The sequence below is a fragment of the Dermacentor silvarum genome, chromosome 7 (genome assembly GCF_013339745.2).
Source record: "Dermacentor silvarum isolate Dsil-2018 chromosome 7, BIME_Dsil_1.4, whole genome shotgun sequence".
NCBI lineage: Eukaryota > Metazoa > Arthropoda > Arachnida > Ixodida > Ixodidae > Dermacentor > Dermacentor silvarum.
Window position 1 is genome coordinate 92,517,610 of NC_051160.1, and position 12,244 is coordinate 92,529,853.

Sequence of the window (12,244 nt, forward strand, 5' to 3'; positions counted from 1 at the left end):
CATGTGTAGCTTGGGATGTTTGCATTGTAAATATTCTTGTTTTGTTTTATTTTGTGTACCTTTTTTGGGGGAATTGGCGTAGCATTGACTTTCCGCGCAAAATTTTCTAGTTTTCTGATTACTGTAATTCCTGATTGCGCCTATAAACAGTTTTTGCCATGTAGATTAGTTCCGATGACTGTTCAAATAAACTTTTACACTAAATAAACTTTTAATCTTTCTTACACCTTTTTTCTGGCAATGTTTCAACCAACGAGATAGCTAGGTGTAGAACAACTGTTACACAGAGGTTGCAATATAAGTGTACTGTAATTTTCGTGGCCTTATCAGTCGCAAAATAGAGAATGGCATAATTTACAGAGGAAATACCGCCATTCGGAAGAGCGCACAAAACATCGATTGGCAGGAACAGGCAAGTCTTCCTTTTTTTTTTGCTCACTGCTCGAAACGAACGAATGTCAACCCTGCCAGTTTGCGATGTCCTTACAGAAAATTCTAGCTTTAAATCACACGTAACTGTAATACAACTGCAAAGTAATTTAGGGGCTTGTTTGAAAATCGGCTATATAAAGATCTTCCTAGAGTACTACGCCTCCTCAAAATGAGAAAATGTATAAAAGGGCTTTTGTACTTCTATAGATTTTTGTTTCCCAGAAATTGTGTGACCTCAAGCGCTATTTATTTCATTATGGTAACAGCGCTGAATACAACAATAGCAGCAATGCACCTGTTCGGCGATTCCGTGAAGGTTTCTGTCGGCCTGCGCTGGCTCATAGTTTGACGAATCGTAAAGCGCGAGCATTTTCTGCAGAAAACGTCGATGTCGCGAATGTATATAGCCTTGCAAAATGTTTGCCACTAATTGCTCCGCCTGAGTCCTTCATTTTGAATGCAACAGGTAAGTGCAAATTAAAGTGGAAACTTAACGTTGCGCCTAGCAAATACAGAAATCAGGGCATGACGGCCGAGGTGAACAAGAGCAAATGAACGTATGCGAGACAGCTAGAATCACCTACCGCGATAGCTTAGTGGCTGCGGCGTTACGATGTTAAGCTCAAGGTGGCAGGTGCGATGCCGACCTTCGGCGGCTCGATGGGGGCGGAATGCAAAATCACTCCTGTACTTAGATTGAGGCGCACGTTAAAGAACCCCAGGTGGTCAAAATTAATCCGGATTCCCACATCGAGGCGTGTCTCATAATCACATCGTATTTTGACACACGAGTTTCGCTCGTGCGCCTTCAGCGCCGAAAAGTGTCCTTCAACATAAATGATATCGTTTCTTTCGATTGCTCCCGACTCGCACTTCAAATAGCTTCATTCATAAAATGGCCACTTCATCGCAAGTACGTCGGCAGACCTATGACATAGTTTTTCGACAAGTGACAAATGGAATTAAATAAAGGGGTTAGCGCCAGTCCTTTGTGTGTCTGAATACCGCTTCTGAAGTTTGCGCTTATTATTCCACCCATGAATAGTCAGACTAGCCCACTAAAGCATTAGCGATTCCCGAGCTACGCAAGACGCCATTGGGGGCATTCTGGATGAAGTTTAACCACATCGGCTTCTTTATAGTGCAACCAAAGCACGTTGCACGACCACCTTTGTATTGCGTTCTCATCGGAATGCGGCCACTGTGACTGCGGGTCAAACCTGCGATCTCATGCTAATCCATATTCACTGAGTCATTGGAGTACGTCCAGAGATAATGCTTCAGTGGCAGGTCGCTATACGCATCACCGTATAGGCTCCATCCCACATGGTAAAGCATGGCTGGGGCACTGTGAAAAAGGTGTCCTTGTGGACAGAGAAAGTGTGGTTCTTGCAAAAAGAAAACGAGAAGAAAACCTCTGTTTATTCAGAAGACCTGATTTGAGTGATCCTCGAGCGAGGCCAACATCCTTGCCTTCTTTTCCTCATTTCAATCCATCGAATCGTTAGTCCTATGTTTGCGCGAACACACAAACTGCACTAATTGTGTAAACAGCTGCGAGTCTGCGGTGGAGACGTCACCAAGAGGTGTGTTTTTCGGCCACAGCACCCACCGAGCTTATTAACGGTCGCTGCGAGAACGCTTTACAATTAGTACGAGCAGGAGCTTTCGAGAAGCTTCCGAAGTCCCGATACCAAGGGGAGGCTGACCGCGCCTATACTAAGAAAGACCTGGGTACGCACTCTGCAGCCTCGTCTGCAGCAGCAGTTTCGGCATGTGCAGTGACAGGTATTCACACGCCAAGTGCCTCACTGATTCACGCTCAGCGTGATAACCTTACTGATTGCACAAGCTTTCTTTTTTTTCCACGGGTCTACACGGCATGGCAGCCGCATACTAATTGCGACTCCGCGGTGAACGGTCAAGGCAATGCTCCCGTGTTCGCGCCCCCATAGTTGCTAGATCTTGTCAGTTGTTTTCAACCGAGATTGTTTTCCTCACCTCTCGAGTTGGCAATAAAACGGGTGATATAATAAAGTGACACCGATTCTGAAACCTCAGATCGCGTGGTGCATTGCAGCTTTCGCCAGATGACAGTCGAGAAGATGATGGCACCGAAACAAGTCGCCGTTGGCGTTGTGCTGCTCGTGGTCTGTTTGACAGGTGAGCTTTCTTACAGCGCAGTACGCTTTTGAAGGGAAATTAATCGTGAATAATACGCAACTTAAAATCCACGAAAGGCAAGAATTCCTTCTCGGCATTCTTTTTAAATGGTCATATCTTATTCTCTTACACGTAGCGCTGCATCGCCTGTCGAAATTCCGATCTGTCACAATATACCTACCCTGGTTGAAGCGCAATCTTCCAATTTAGGTTCTTATTTGAGCGTTCTCGTTCGGGCTTCATATTTCCCCGGCGGCACATGCTTGCCAACGATATTCACTCAGTCTCAGTTGGGTTCAGTTTATTTCAAATGGAACGTTTCGTGAATACAGCGTGTTACACATATGTTTCTGAAAGGTGAACTTACTCTGCATGCATTTCTCTATAATATTTTGTGCATAGGCTAGTTATTAGGAAATTTATTTCTTCACAATACACTACGTGGACCGTATATGGCCTGTCCACCTCACTTATTGCATAGAGTTCCATACAATTACTAGACGGAACTGTGGTGCTAGTGTGCCCGGGCGATGCAAGCAGGGAAGTTCAGCCAGCATGCGAAAGATGGGTAGTACGTGGATTTGCCTAAACTTCGTCCTTGTGGCTTTAAAATGGCCTCGTGACTTCGCAAAGTGATCATTTTAAAGAAAGTACTGCGTTTGAAATAATTAAACAAACATCATTACAATTGTCAGACGGCACGATTCAAACACAGCTCCTCTATAGCGCAGAAGCACCGTACTGAAACCATTACGCCTCGGACCTATGGACAATCAGAACCGCTGAAACGAGCAGTGATTATGCGTGCTTGTAGAGTCGGATTACCTTCTGCATTATTGGAAGTATAATTTGCCTTCAAATTTAGGCCAATTTAGGCCCGCATAACGCGTAATAAACGAGGTCACAGAACGTCTGACGCCCTAAGCACGAAGATCAGACTACTCAAAGCGAGATGTGCTTATTTTCTTGTGTACACGTACCTAATTTAATGGTTAGTTTCTTTACGAACTCTACTAGCACTCAGCGTTTTTCCAGGTTTACTTGAACGATTCGTTCGTGCCTATGAATAATAATAATAATAATAATAATAATAATAATAATAATAATAATAATAATCATCATCAGCCTATATTTATGTCCGCTGCAGGACGAAGGCCTCTCCCTGTGATCTCCATTACCCCTGTCTTGCGCTAGATGATTCCAACTTGGGCCTGCAAATTTCCTAAGTTCGTCACCTCACCTATAGTTTTCTGCCGTCCTCGACTGCGCTTCCCTTCGACTGCGCTGCCCGAACCCTGCCCGAGACCGAAAAATAATGTTTTTCAGAGTTGAGACGCCCGATAATAACTCGCTGCACGTCACATGCACACCACCAGAAAGCCCGAGCCCGGCCCGGGCCCGTGAAAAAACTGTTCTACCCGGCCCGGCCCGGCCCACGGGCCGGGCCGGGCCCGGGCTTTCGGGTAAACCCGAGCCCGTGCAGTGCTCTAATCTAACCAACTAGCCCAAAAAGCCATACTTGTAGGAATATAAATTTGCCGAACGCTATTTATTTGTCCCGTAAATCGCGGCCCGTTTGTAGATGCATGCACACCTACAATGAATGAAATGACATGGTGGACACGTTGCGCGCCTTTCTTGCAGCAAAAATATGTTTCTTTACCGCAAGCACACGCTAAAGCCCATTTGATGCTTAGTTTGAATTTGACACAATGGCTTCTTTGGTTTTGCGAAAGCAGCGGGCTCAGCCTCCATGGTTTCCATGTCGGTGGCCATTGCAGACAACGGCGGCAACGGCCGTGTCTAAGGCTTTATACGGAAGTTAATTTTTTCTGAACAGGTATTTCACATACCGTACAGTCAATGACGAAGCCATATCAGTATTTTACTGATTTCGTCGAAGGGAAATACAATAATAATAAAACAAAAGATGACGCGAAAGCGGCCGCGGGCTGAGCAGGAGAGGGCTGGCGAAGCAATCCAACTTAGCACCTTACACGGATGACTCCGCCTGACGGCGCCACGGTAGGTCCTCGCCCCCCAATTCTCAAGGAGCCGTAGAGCGAACTTAGTAAATTTCGAGAACTCTAACTGCCTACAAAAGGCCGAAATGCGAAAAATACATTGAAATAGGTGATGTCATACCGACGTACCGGTGCTAAGATGCACGAAAAAAAATTACACTTTGGCCTTCATTTGTCCCATCTAGTTATGAACCTAATGCAGAAAAACTAACAAAAAAGTCGCAGTTTCGAGCATCAATTGCGATAGAAAAAAAGTAGAGAACTATAGGGAGTAAGGATAGTAGTTTTATCCGCGGTATATATAAACTTGGACACATTTGCTTACTAACTGAATTAACAAACATGGTGTCCGCGCGCACAAGGAAACATGAATAGATCGCACTCGATGACAACCCACAACCAATGTTAAAACGCTGGTGTGAGCAAGCGCGCCAGCAGCGAGCGAAGGTTCGTGTGGTCTATCCCTTCAACCGAAACTGAGCGGCGAAAGCGTACCGCATACAAAAATAGGAGCCGTGTTGCAGATCGCTTTCAAGATACGGTGCGCGCGACTGCCCGCCGCCGCGCAAAGTACAAGTACGCAGGTGCTCGCAGATGAGAAGCCGCACCCCTCCCTCCCACTCTGCTTTCCCGCTTTCCTCCGTTCGCCTACGAGATTCTAGTTCCCCTTGCGCCCGGTCGCAAGTTACGCATTTGGTGCCGCAGCACAAAGTTGCATCCCCCTCCTCCCTCCCTCCCTCCCATCCCCCTACTACCTTTCGAGCAACGGAAGACGTCGGGTTTGCTCTCCGCCGTGCGTTTGCTCCCCGTGAAAGCGCGCGTCCCTCGCGTGCTTTCACGCGCATATACAACATACCGCGCACGGCGACGATTTTATCGCCCTTGGACTTTATACGGAGCGTTACGGCGACGACGACACCGACGGCAGAAATCTGTTGGAGCGTCCATATAATTGCTATCACAATAAAATTGAGTTCTAAATAAATATTTAATCAGAATAATGTTGATGTAGGGTTTCATTTGTTGTCCCTTTATAACGTGCTGTGTTTCCATCTTCCCTCCGCTGTAGGTGGGTGCCGAGCCCAGCTCAAGGATGGCTGCAAAATAGAGACCCTGCGTGAGTGCGGCGACGACTTCGTGCCCTACGGCAAGACGACGAAGCTTCCGGCCACAGGACAGCCGTTGACGGAGCTGTGCGAGTACGTATTGCGCTGCGCACATTGCACCAGATCTCGGCAGTGCCGCGTGCGGCTCACTATGCGCCTCATTCTGGGTGCAAATGAAGGAGAGAGAGAAAAAATAATTTCAGGAGGCTTCGAATCAGGGAAAACCAACCAATGAGAGAGTTATAGAGCGCTCAAGGAAAAAGTCTGATTCAGTATTGTTTATCTTTCTACCTATATAGAGCGATATTTTTTTCCGCGTCAGATAGATAGCCCAGGAACATATGACTACCCACTTGAGCGCCGCGGTCGCAGTGCTATCAATATGAATGAAGAGAGAGAGAAAGAGTGAGAAACAGAAGAGAGGAAAGGCAGGGAGGTTAACCAGACGCACGTGCGGTTTTCTACCATGTACTGAGAAAAAAATGTCACAGTTTCGCCCTAAGGGCGAAGCAATGAATGCGATAGCAACACAGCAATGTCATACGAAGTAAGGTGAGCGGCTTTGGTAGCAATATGAATTGTAGTAAACATGAGCTGATTAAGTAAGCAGGTGTGCTGCGGCGTAAGTAGACCGACATGAAGAGAGACTCGATGACCACGAGAAGGCGCGTGTGAAACGGTGGTGTTAATGAGAAGCGCTGCCCGTGGGCAGCGCGTGCGAAGGGACACACCTGTAGCGCTGCACTGCCGATCCGGGCAGTATTGCATGTGTAGCGTGCGTTGGAAAATGTGGCCCGACTATTACTAACTGTGGTGTGAGCGCGCACAAACAAACATGAATAGATCACACTGAATGACTGCAGAGAACGACTGCCAAAACGCTGGCAGCAAGCGCATATACGCCGCAGCGGGCGAAGGTACGTGCGGTCTATCGCTTCAACGGAAACTGAGCGGCGAATGCACAGCGCATAAAGGTCAGAGCCGTGTGGAGATAAGAGACGGTGCGAGCGAGCGACGAGTGCGGTTGTTGGCAGAGTAGAAATGCGCCGCCCCGCTTCCTCCGGCGCTCGCTTCCCGCTTCCTTGCTTGCGCGGGGAAGATTGAGTGCGTTCGCTCTCCGTGACAGGGTGCGTCCCCGCACGCTTCCGCTCGGGCATACGGCGCGCGGCGAAGATTTTATCTATACGGAACCTCATGGCGACGCCGACGGCAGAAATCCGGTGGAAGTGTCCATATAATTGCTATCGCAATAATATGAACGAACAGCGCCATTAAGCTAGAGCGCTGCTACTGAGAAGGCGATCGGGCGACAGCGCGTTCCGGTGTTTATTCTGCTTTTAGCTATCATAAACGGCAGCGTGTGTTGCCTTTCGCAGTATAACAGAGAGCAATCGCTGGCCTAAATTTGAAGGGTAATGCTTGCGTTAATGGCCTCAACGGCAATGCGTATGTTTAAAAGCACAGTTCGTTCATGGCTTGCAAATTTGAGAGCACTTCAATCCCGCCGTGCCGAGCGTTTTCTATATTGAATTAAAGAGAAGTAAACCTCCAACCAAAATTTATTCTATAGAAACCCGACGTTTCGGAGCTCGACCGGCTTCTTCTTCAAGAGTGAGATGGCGTGAGGCGTAGCAGTGGTTATATGCGTTTTTGTCGCTTTGAAAGGCGCGCACACACTTTTCGTAAACCTCGAGAGTAAAGGGCGGGAAGTGTTGCTGACGAACGATTGATGTAACCCGGCGCCTTCTGGACGCGCCAGGATTCCAAAAGGAGCCACCGCCGGTGACCATTTTTTCTCTCCAAGACGTCAGCGCCGACGGGGCTAATCTGGTGATAAAAAGCTCGCAGTGTACTGCCACAGCACTGCGTTCTCTGTTTAGGTGGCGAAGGTCACTCAGCTGGCTAAGTCAGGAGCTGCGGGAGCTGTCAAAACCGCATCACGTTCACGCTTCGCGACATCTAGAAGGTTACCAATCACGATCAGATCGTTCTCGAATCGCAGCCTGTCGCACACCGCACAACTAAATAACTAAATAAATAAATAAATAAATAAATAAAATTTGGCTGCCTTTGGTTTTTTAAGCTGGAAGCCAAACACTGCACACGAGGCATTTTGCCTTCCAATCGCATTGGAATGCGGCCACTGGGGTCGGGAATCGAACCCGCAACCTCGTGCTCAGCAGGAGAACGCCCCAAGCCAACGAGGTGGGTCATCAATAGCTTTAGCGCCTTATTGATAGTGTGCGCATGTTTTTTTCTTTCTTTCAGGAGTGAAAAGCGACAGATCGAGTGCAGTCTCAAATTCGTCGACGACTGCCTGAAGCGTCTGCCGAAGACAGCTGCTTCATTGGCGCTTAAGACGCTGAAGGAAGACATTGGTGCCATCTGTACTCCGGGCACCGACCTACATAAAGGTATATCCGGGCACGATTCCGTAGATCGATACGCTGACATTAACATGTATGCGCACGAATAATTCACGGCCAGGAAGCACATTTCTCTGATATTTGACATGTAGTAGGATAATGACTAGCTGTCCTGGAATATAACCTTCTAGTGTAGCTGCCTTGAAGTACTCGGTACCATTTCACAGTTTTATTAGCACCAAAAGCGTCTACAAAATGCCACTCACGGACAATAATTCCATCAGGATTTTCTCTGATGATTGGATTTCCTGTAGATTAATTCCTATTGAAATATTTAAGCAGTTATCGTCTAATTGTGTATTTTATTGGCTTTTCGTGACACGTAGATTACCAGAAAGCCATCAGCTGCATGAACTCCGTTGGTACAAAAATCAACGCCTGCTTGAGAGGTCTCCACGGCGGTTTGGAAAGAGCCGTTGTCAAGGCGCCAACCAAAGAAGTCATCCACTACGCCTGTTGGTCAGTATATGAAAAATGCGCGTTCTGGGTGTGTGGGCTCATCATCTGTAGTGCGCCACTTGAAAGAACAGAGATAAACAAAGGACCAAAACTGTCTTGAAGAGATAAGATTGGAGGCAAATATCGGAAGTAAGAACACAACATATACTTTAAGTTATTGCTTGAAGCTATTACAGCTTTGAAAATATGGTGCGTGTGCATAGAAGGCGGCATTTTTCACCAAAGCGCTTTCACCGGTTACCACATGTCCAGCGGGAAAATCAAGCCACGCTTAAAATCACAGCTGTGCTCACGTGTAACAGGCGATGCGCGTGAGTGGCCTAAGCTCACGCGTAAACTAAGCTTGGATAAAGCAGTTTTAACTAGAAAGTGTTTTACGCCGGGGTCCACCATCAACTTCCTGTAACGGATGTGACGTTGGCGCGAAGGCGTGAAATATGCTGTCTCGTGCCTTCGCCTAAGCGAAGGCACGATGCCCGTTTCATGCAAATACTGCAAGAATTACTTATAAAATGTATAGTTTAAGCCATCGTTCACAATCTTCATCTTGGTTACTTCACAAATATACACTTTCGTAGTCTGTCTTGGTCCCAGTTCAAGCCCGAAGTATACGGCGGGCATCCGCTGTAGTAACATCAAATCACGCTTTCAAGGCGTCACACACCACCTAATAATTGCCAAGGAACACGTTTGCAATGCGTGACAAAATCTTACGCATACTGAAGCGTACAAAAACCTCCACCAAATCCCGTTTCCTCAGCGTTGCAGGATGAAGCGCCTACAGAGAAGCAAGTGCGACCGCCTCTTACATTCTAACGTTCTCATTTGCGGACCCTTATGTGCCCTTTCTTTGAAAACTGCCTCGATAAGCGGCGTGATCTTCTTGTTACAAAAGGCACAATTTTATATTGTATAATATTGCCATGTGTCAAACGATAAATGCTCCCTTACTAACTTGCTTACTTCGCACAAAACTTATTGTCATCTTTGCTGTACATAATTGGCCATTCAGTTTTCCACCTCCGCAGTGCACACCGTAATCACATCCTGGCCTTTCTCTCAATAAATATGCAGCTCGTATGGTGACGTGGAGGACTGCCTCGGCAAGGCCCTGACGCAGTGCGAACGCGTTGGTGCCAAGAAGCTCACGATCGGCCTGCTGGAGCACGTTTTCGGCGAGACCCTGAGCCTGGTGTGCGACGACTACACCAGGGGATCGCACGCTTGCAAGTCTCAGCCGAAACTGCCGGCACTTGGCCCCACGGACCGCAAGGTCGAGAACTACATCGAGCTCCTCATCGAGGCTGCAAACACGATCGGCCGCAAGAACTAGCGCGAAACGAACTCAGACGCGTTTTGTGCAAATAATTTGCTTTTGTTTACGCAAATATTTTCTTCGACTTCATTTTATATAACTTTGTTGAGCGAGGACTCCAACGTGGCACATTGCGACACTACATTGACAGGACAATATTTCTACGCAAAGCACCAATTACGAAAGAAACAAACTTGATCGGGATCGCTGCTAGCCTGCTGGCTTTGCAATTAATTGTCTCTTATATGCTTTAATTTAATTTGATTGCCTGAGAAGTATGCAGAGCGGGATTTGTGTTCTCTTGCATGGAGGCGTGGCGTCATATGGATCTGAATTTCCAACTTTCGCGCTATCTGCGATGGGCTGGTGGAGCTCGGCCCCTCGAAGGAACCTTCGGACGGTGCCGGGCTGTGCGAATCTATTTCTAAATTATAAATTTCACGTCTACCTGGCTTTATGCCGTATCTCTCACATCAAAATATTTAGATTTTTCAGGGAAGATGAAGCAGCAGCAAGTTTTAGTCTACTGAGCCTGCAGAAACATTCTCAAGGAAGGTAATGCAGAACTTCGCAACACCTTTTTTAATTCCAGCGTACAGTTTCCCCTGACACAGCTCGCCATTTTGGACCTGGGGCTGCAACTATAGCCCTTCGGGATCAAGCCCGGTGGGCGGCGGAGGCCAGTGGGGCCCGGGACGGAGAGCCCCACCCATTATAGAGTATATGACCCCTTCCCCTTTCTTCCGTTTGAATAATGTCATTCATTCATTCATTCATTCATTCCCCTGACGTAGACTGTAATTAAAAGCGATATCTTTGTTTTGCTACTTCGGCCACTTCGGATGGTTGGATGATTTCGCACAATATACAATGACACATACTCAGTGAGCCATGTGTTGGACTAGCTTGGACTACTGGGTGTGTGCTGGCTGATGTATTTCCGAGCAGACAACATGGCCAACTGGGTATATCGCTGAATAAAGAGCTTCCTGCTGGATACTGTCTGGTATAATAATAAACGAACTTGCAGCCAGGATACCAGGGATAGGAGGGGTTGCTATGGAGTTTCAACTGGGGTGAAAGGATTTCACCAAATTACACTGTGTCATGGTATCCTTCAGCAATGTGGTTGGCAGCGAAATTGCTACTTTTTGCGTCTGCTGATGAGCTCATAAAGTCTCGTGATTCACCGGTGGCATGGTGATATGCAGGACGGATACACAGGGAAGCTATGATTGATTTTGAGAACATTCTTCTATGCTTTCTTCCACACTTCTTCTTTCCCTCTTTATTTCTCGATGACTAGCTAGTTCTGACTGACACCTGCCGTGGAAAATAGAGAGTCACTGAACATGAGCAAAATGTCTGTGGACAAAGCGTGTGTGGATAGAAACAAATATGACACCAAGAATGCTCGAAGCGCGGCATTTTTGCGTTGTCGCTGTAACGACTAGTTGTAATATTCAAACGGCAAGGCAGGGGTTCTAAAATCGTGTTCGGTATTGTTGTTTGTAGTTCTCTTTGGCAGATGTGACCATGCTATGAATAGAAAAGAAAATAGACAAAAAGCAAGATGAAGGCGTTCTTAGGCCAAAGTGTTAACGAACGAACTGTTTCATGAAAATGAGCAACGGAGCCGGCCTTTGCACCAGGAAGGTGGTAGTAGACAACTCTACTGATCGGTGTGTATGATACTTTTGTGCAAACGAAAATAATTTTGAGAGGCAGGTACGTATATCGATGGCATGGCAGTGAATTAAGACAGCGATGTGAAGCTATTATCATGTCGGAGCCTCTTTTACTGCACGCTCATAGGAAAACATACCGAACTGTAGAAAGGCAACCTGTAGTCAGGAGTTGTCTATGCACAAGCTCATATATATTACTGCTGATAGAATAAGGTTAGGTTTGAGGGAATCTAAAAAGGCTAAAGATGAATCACGCTGGGGTAGAATGTTTCTCATATTAGCATAAAGTTACGAAAAAGGTATAGGAAAAGTATATATGGCTTGCTCAATCGCATGAAGCGCCAACCCTGCTATTATTCTTTGGCTCGAACGCGGACTCGTTCCAGTCCGATTGTCAGGATTGCGGCGATCCCTTCTGCACTTTAGAACACATGCTCTGGCGGTGTCCCTCGTTACGCGACCACGATAATCTCATCACGGAAGAAAAGTGGGTGGAGGCGCTCAAGAGCTCCGACCTCACCACACAGCTACGGGCTGTACAGAGGGCCCGCGACGCGGCGGTCAGGCATGGCCTGCCCGTCCCAACGTGGGAGCGGCCCGCGGTGGCTCCTCCCCCGTAAGGGGTTCTCGG

General features: G+C 47.2%; 1 protein-coding gene across 1 annotated transcript; it reads left to right on the plus strand.

Moving 5' to 3' along the window:
- Positions 1-2,522: 2,522 nt before the first annotated feature.
- LOC125947164 (uncharacterized) lies at positions 2,523-11,361 on the plus strand. The gene is made up of 5 exons (XM_049671549.1): positions 2,523-2,595; positions 5,689-5,818; positions 7,994-8,139; positions 8,478-8,610; positions 9,685-11,361. Exons 1-5 carry the CDS (start codon positions 2,523-2,525, stop codon positions 9,941-9,943), a joined length of 741 nt encoding a protein of 246 aa, XP_049527506.1. The 3' UTR covers positions 9,944-11,361.
- Positions 11,362-12,244: the final 883 nt, after the last annotated feature.

What these genes read in the sequence shown, in the direction of transcription:
- LOC125947164 (XM_049671549.1), top strand. Translation starts at nt 2,523, where the DNA reads ATGACAGTCGAGAAGATGATGGCACCGAAACAAGTCGCCGTTGGCGTT. An exon ending in GCTCGTGGTCTGTTTGACAG is followed by an intron (nt 2,596 to 5,688) that starts GTGAGCTTTCTT and finishes CCTCCGCTGTAG; the next exon opens with GTGGGTGCCGAGCCCAGCTC. An exon ending in GTCATCCACTACGCCTGTTG is followed by an intron (nt 8,611 to 9,684) that starts GTCAGTATATGA and finishes ATAAATATGCAG; the next exon opens with CTCGTATGGTGACGTGGAGG.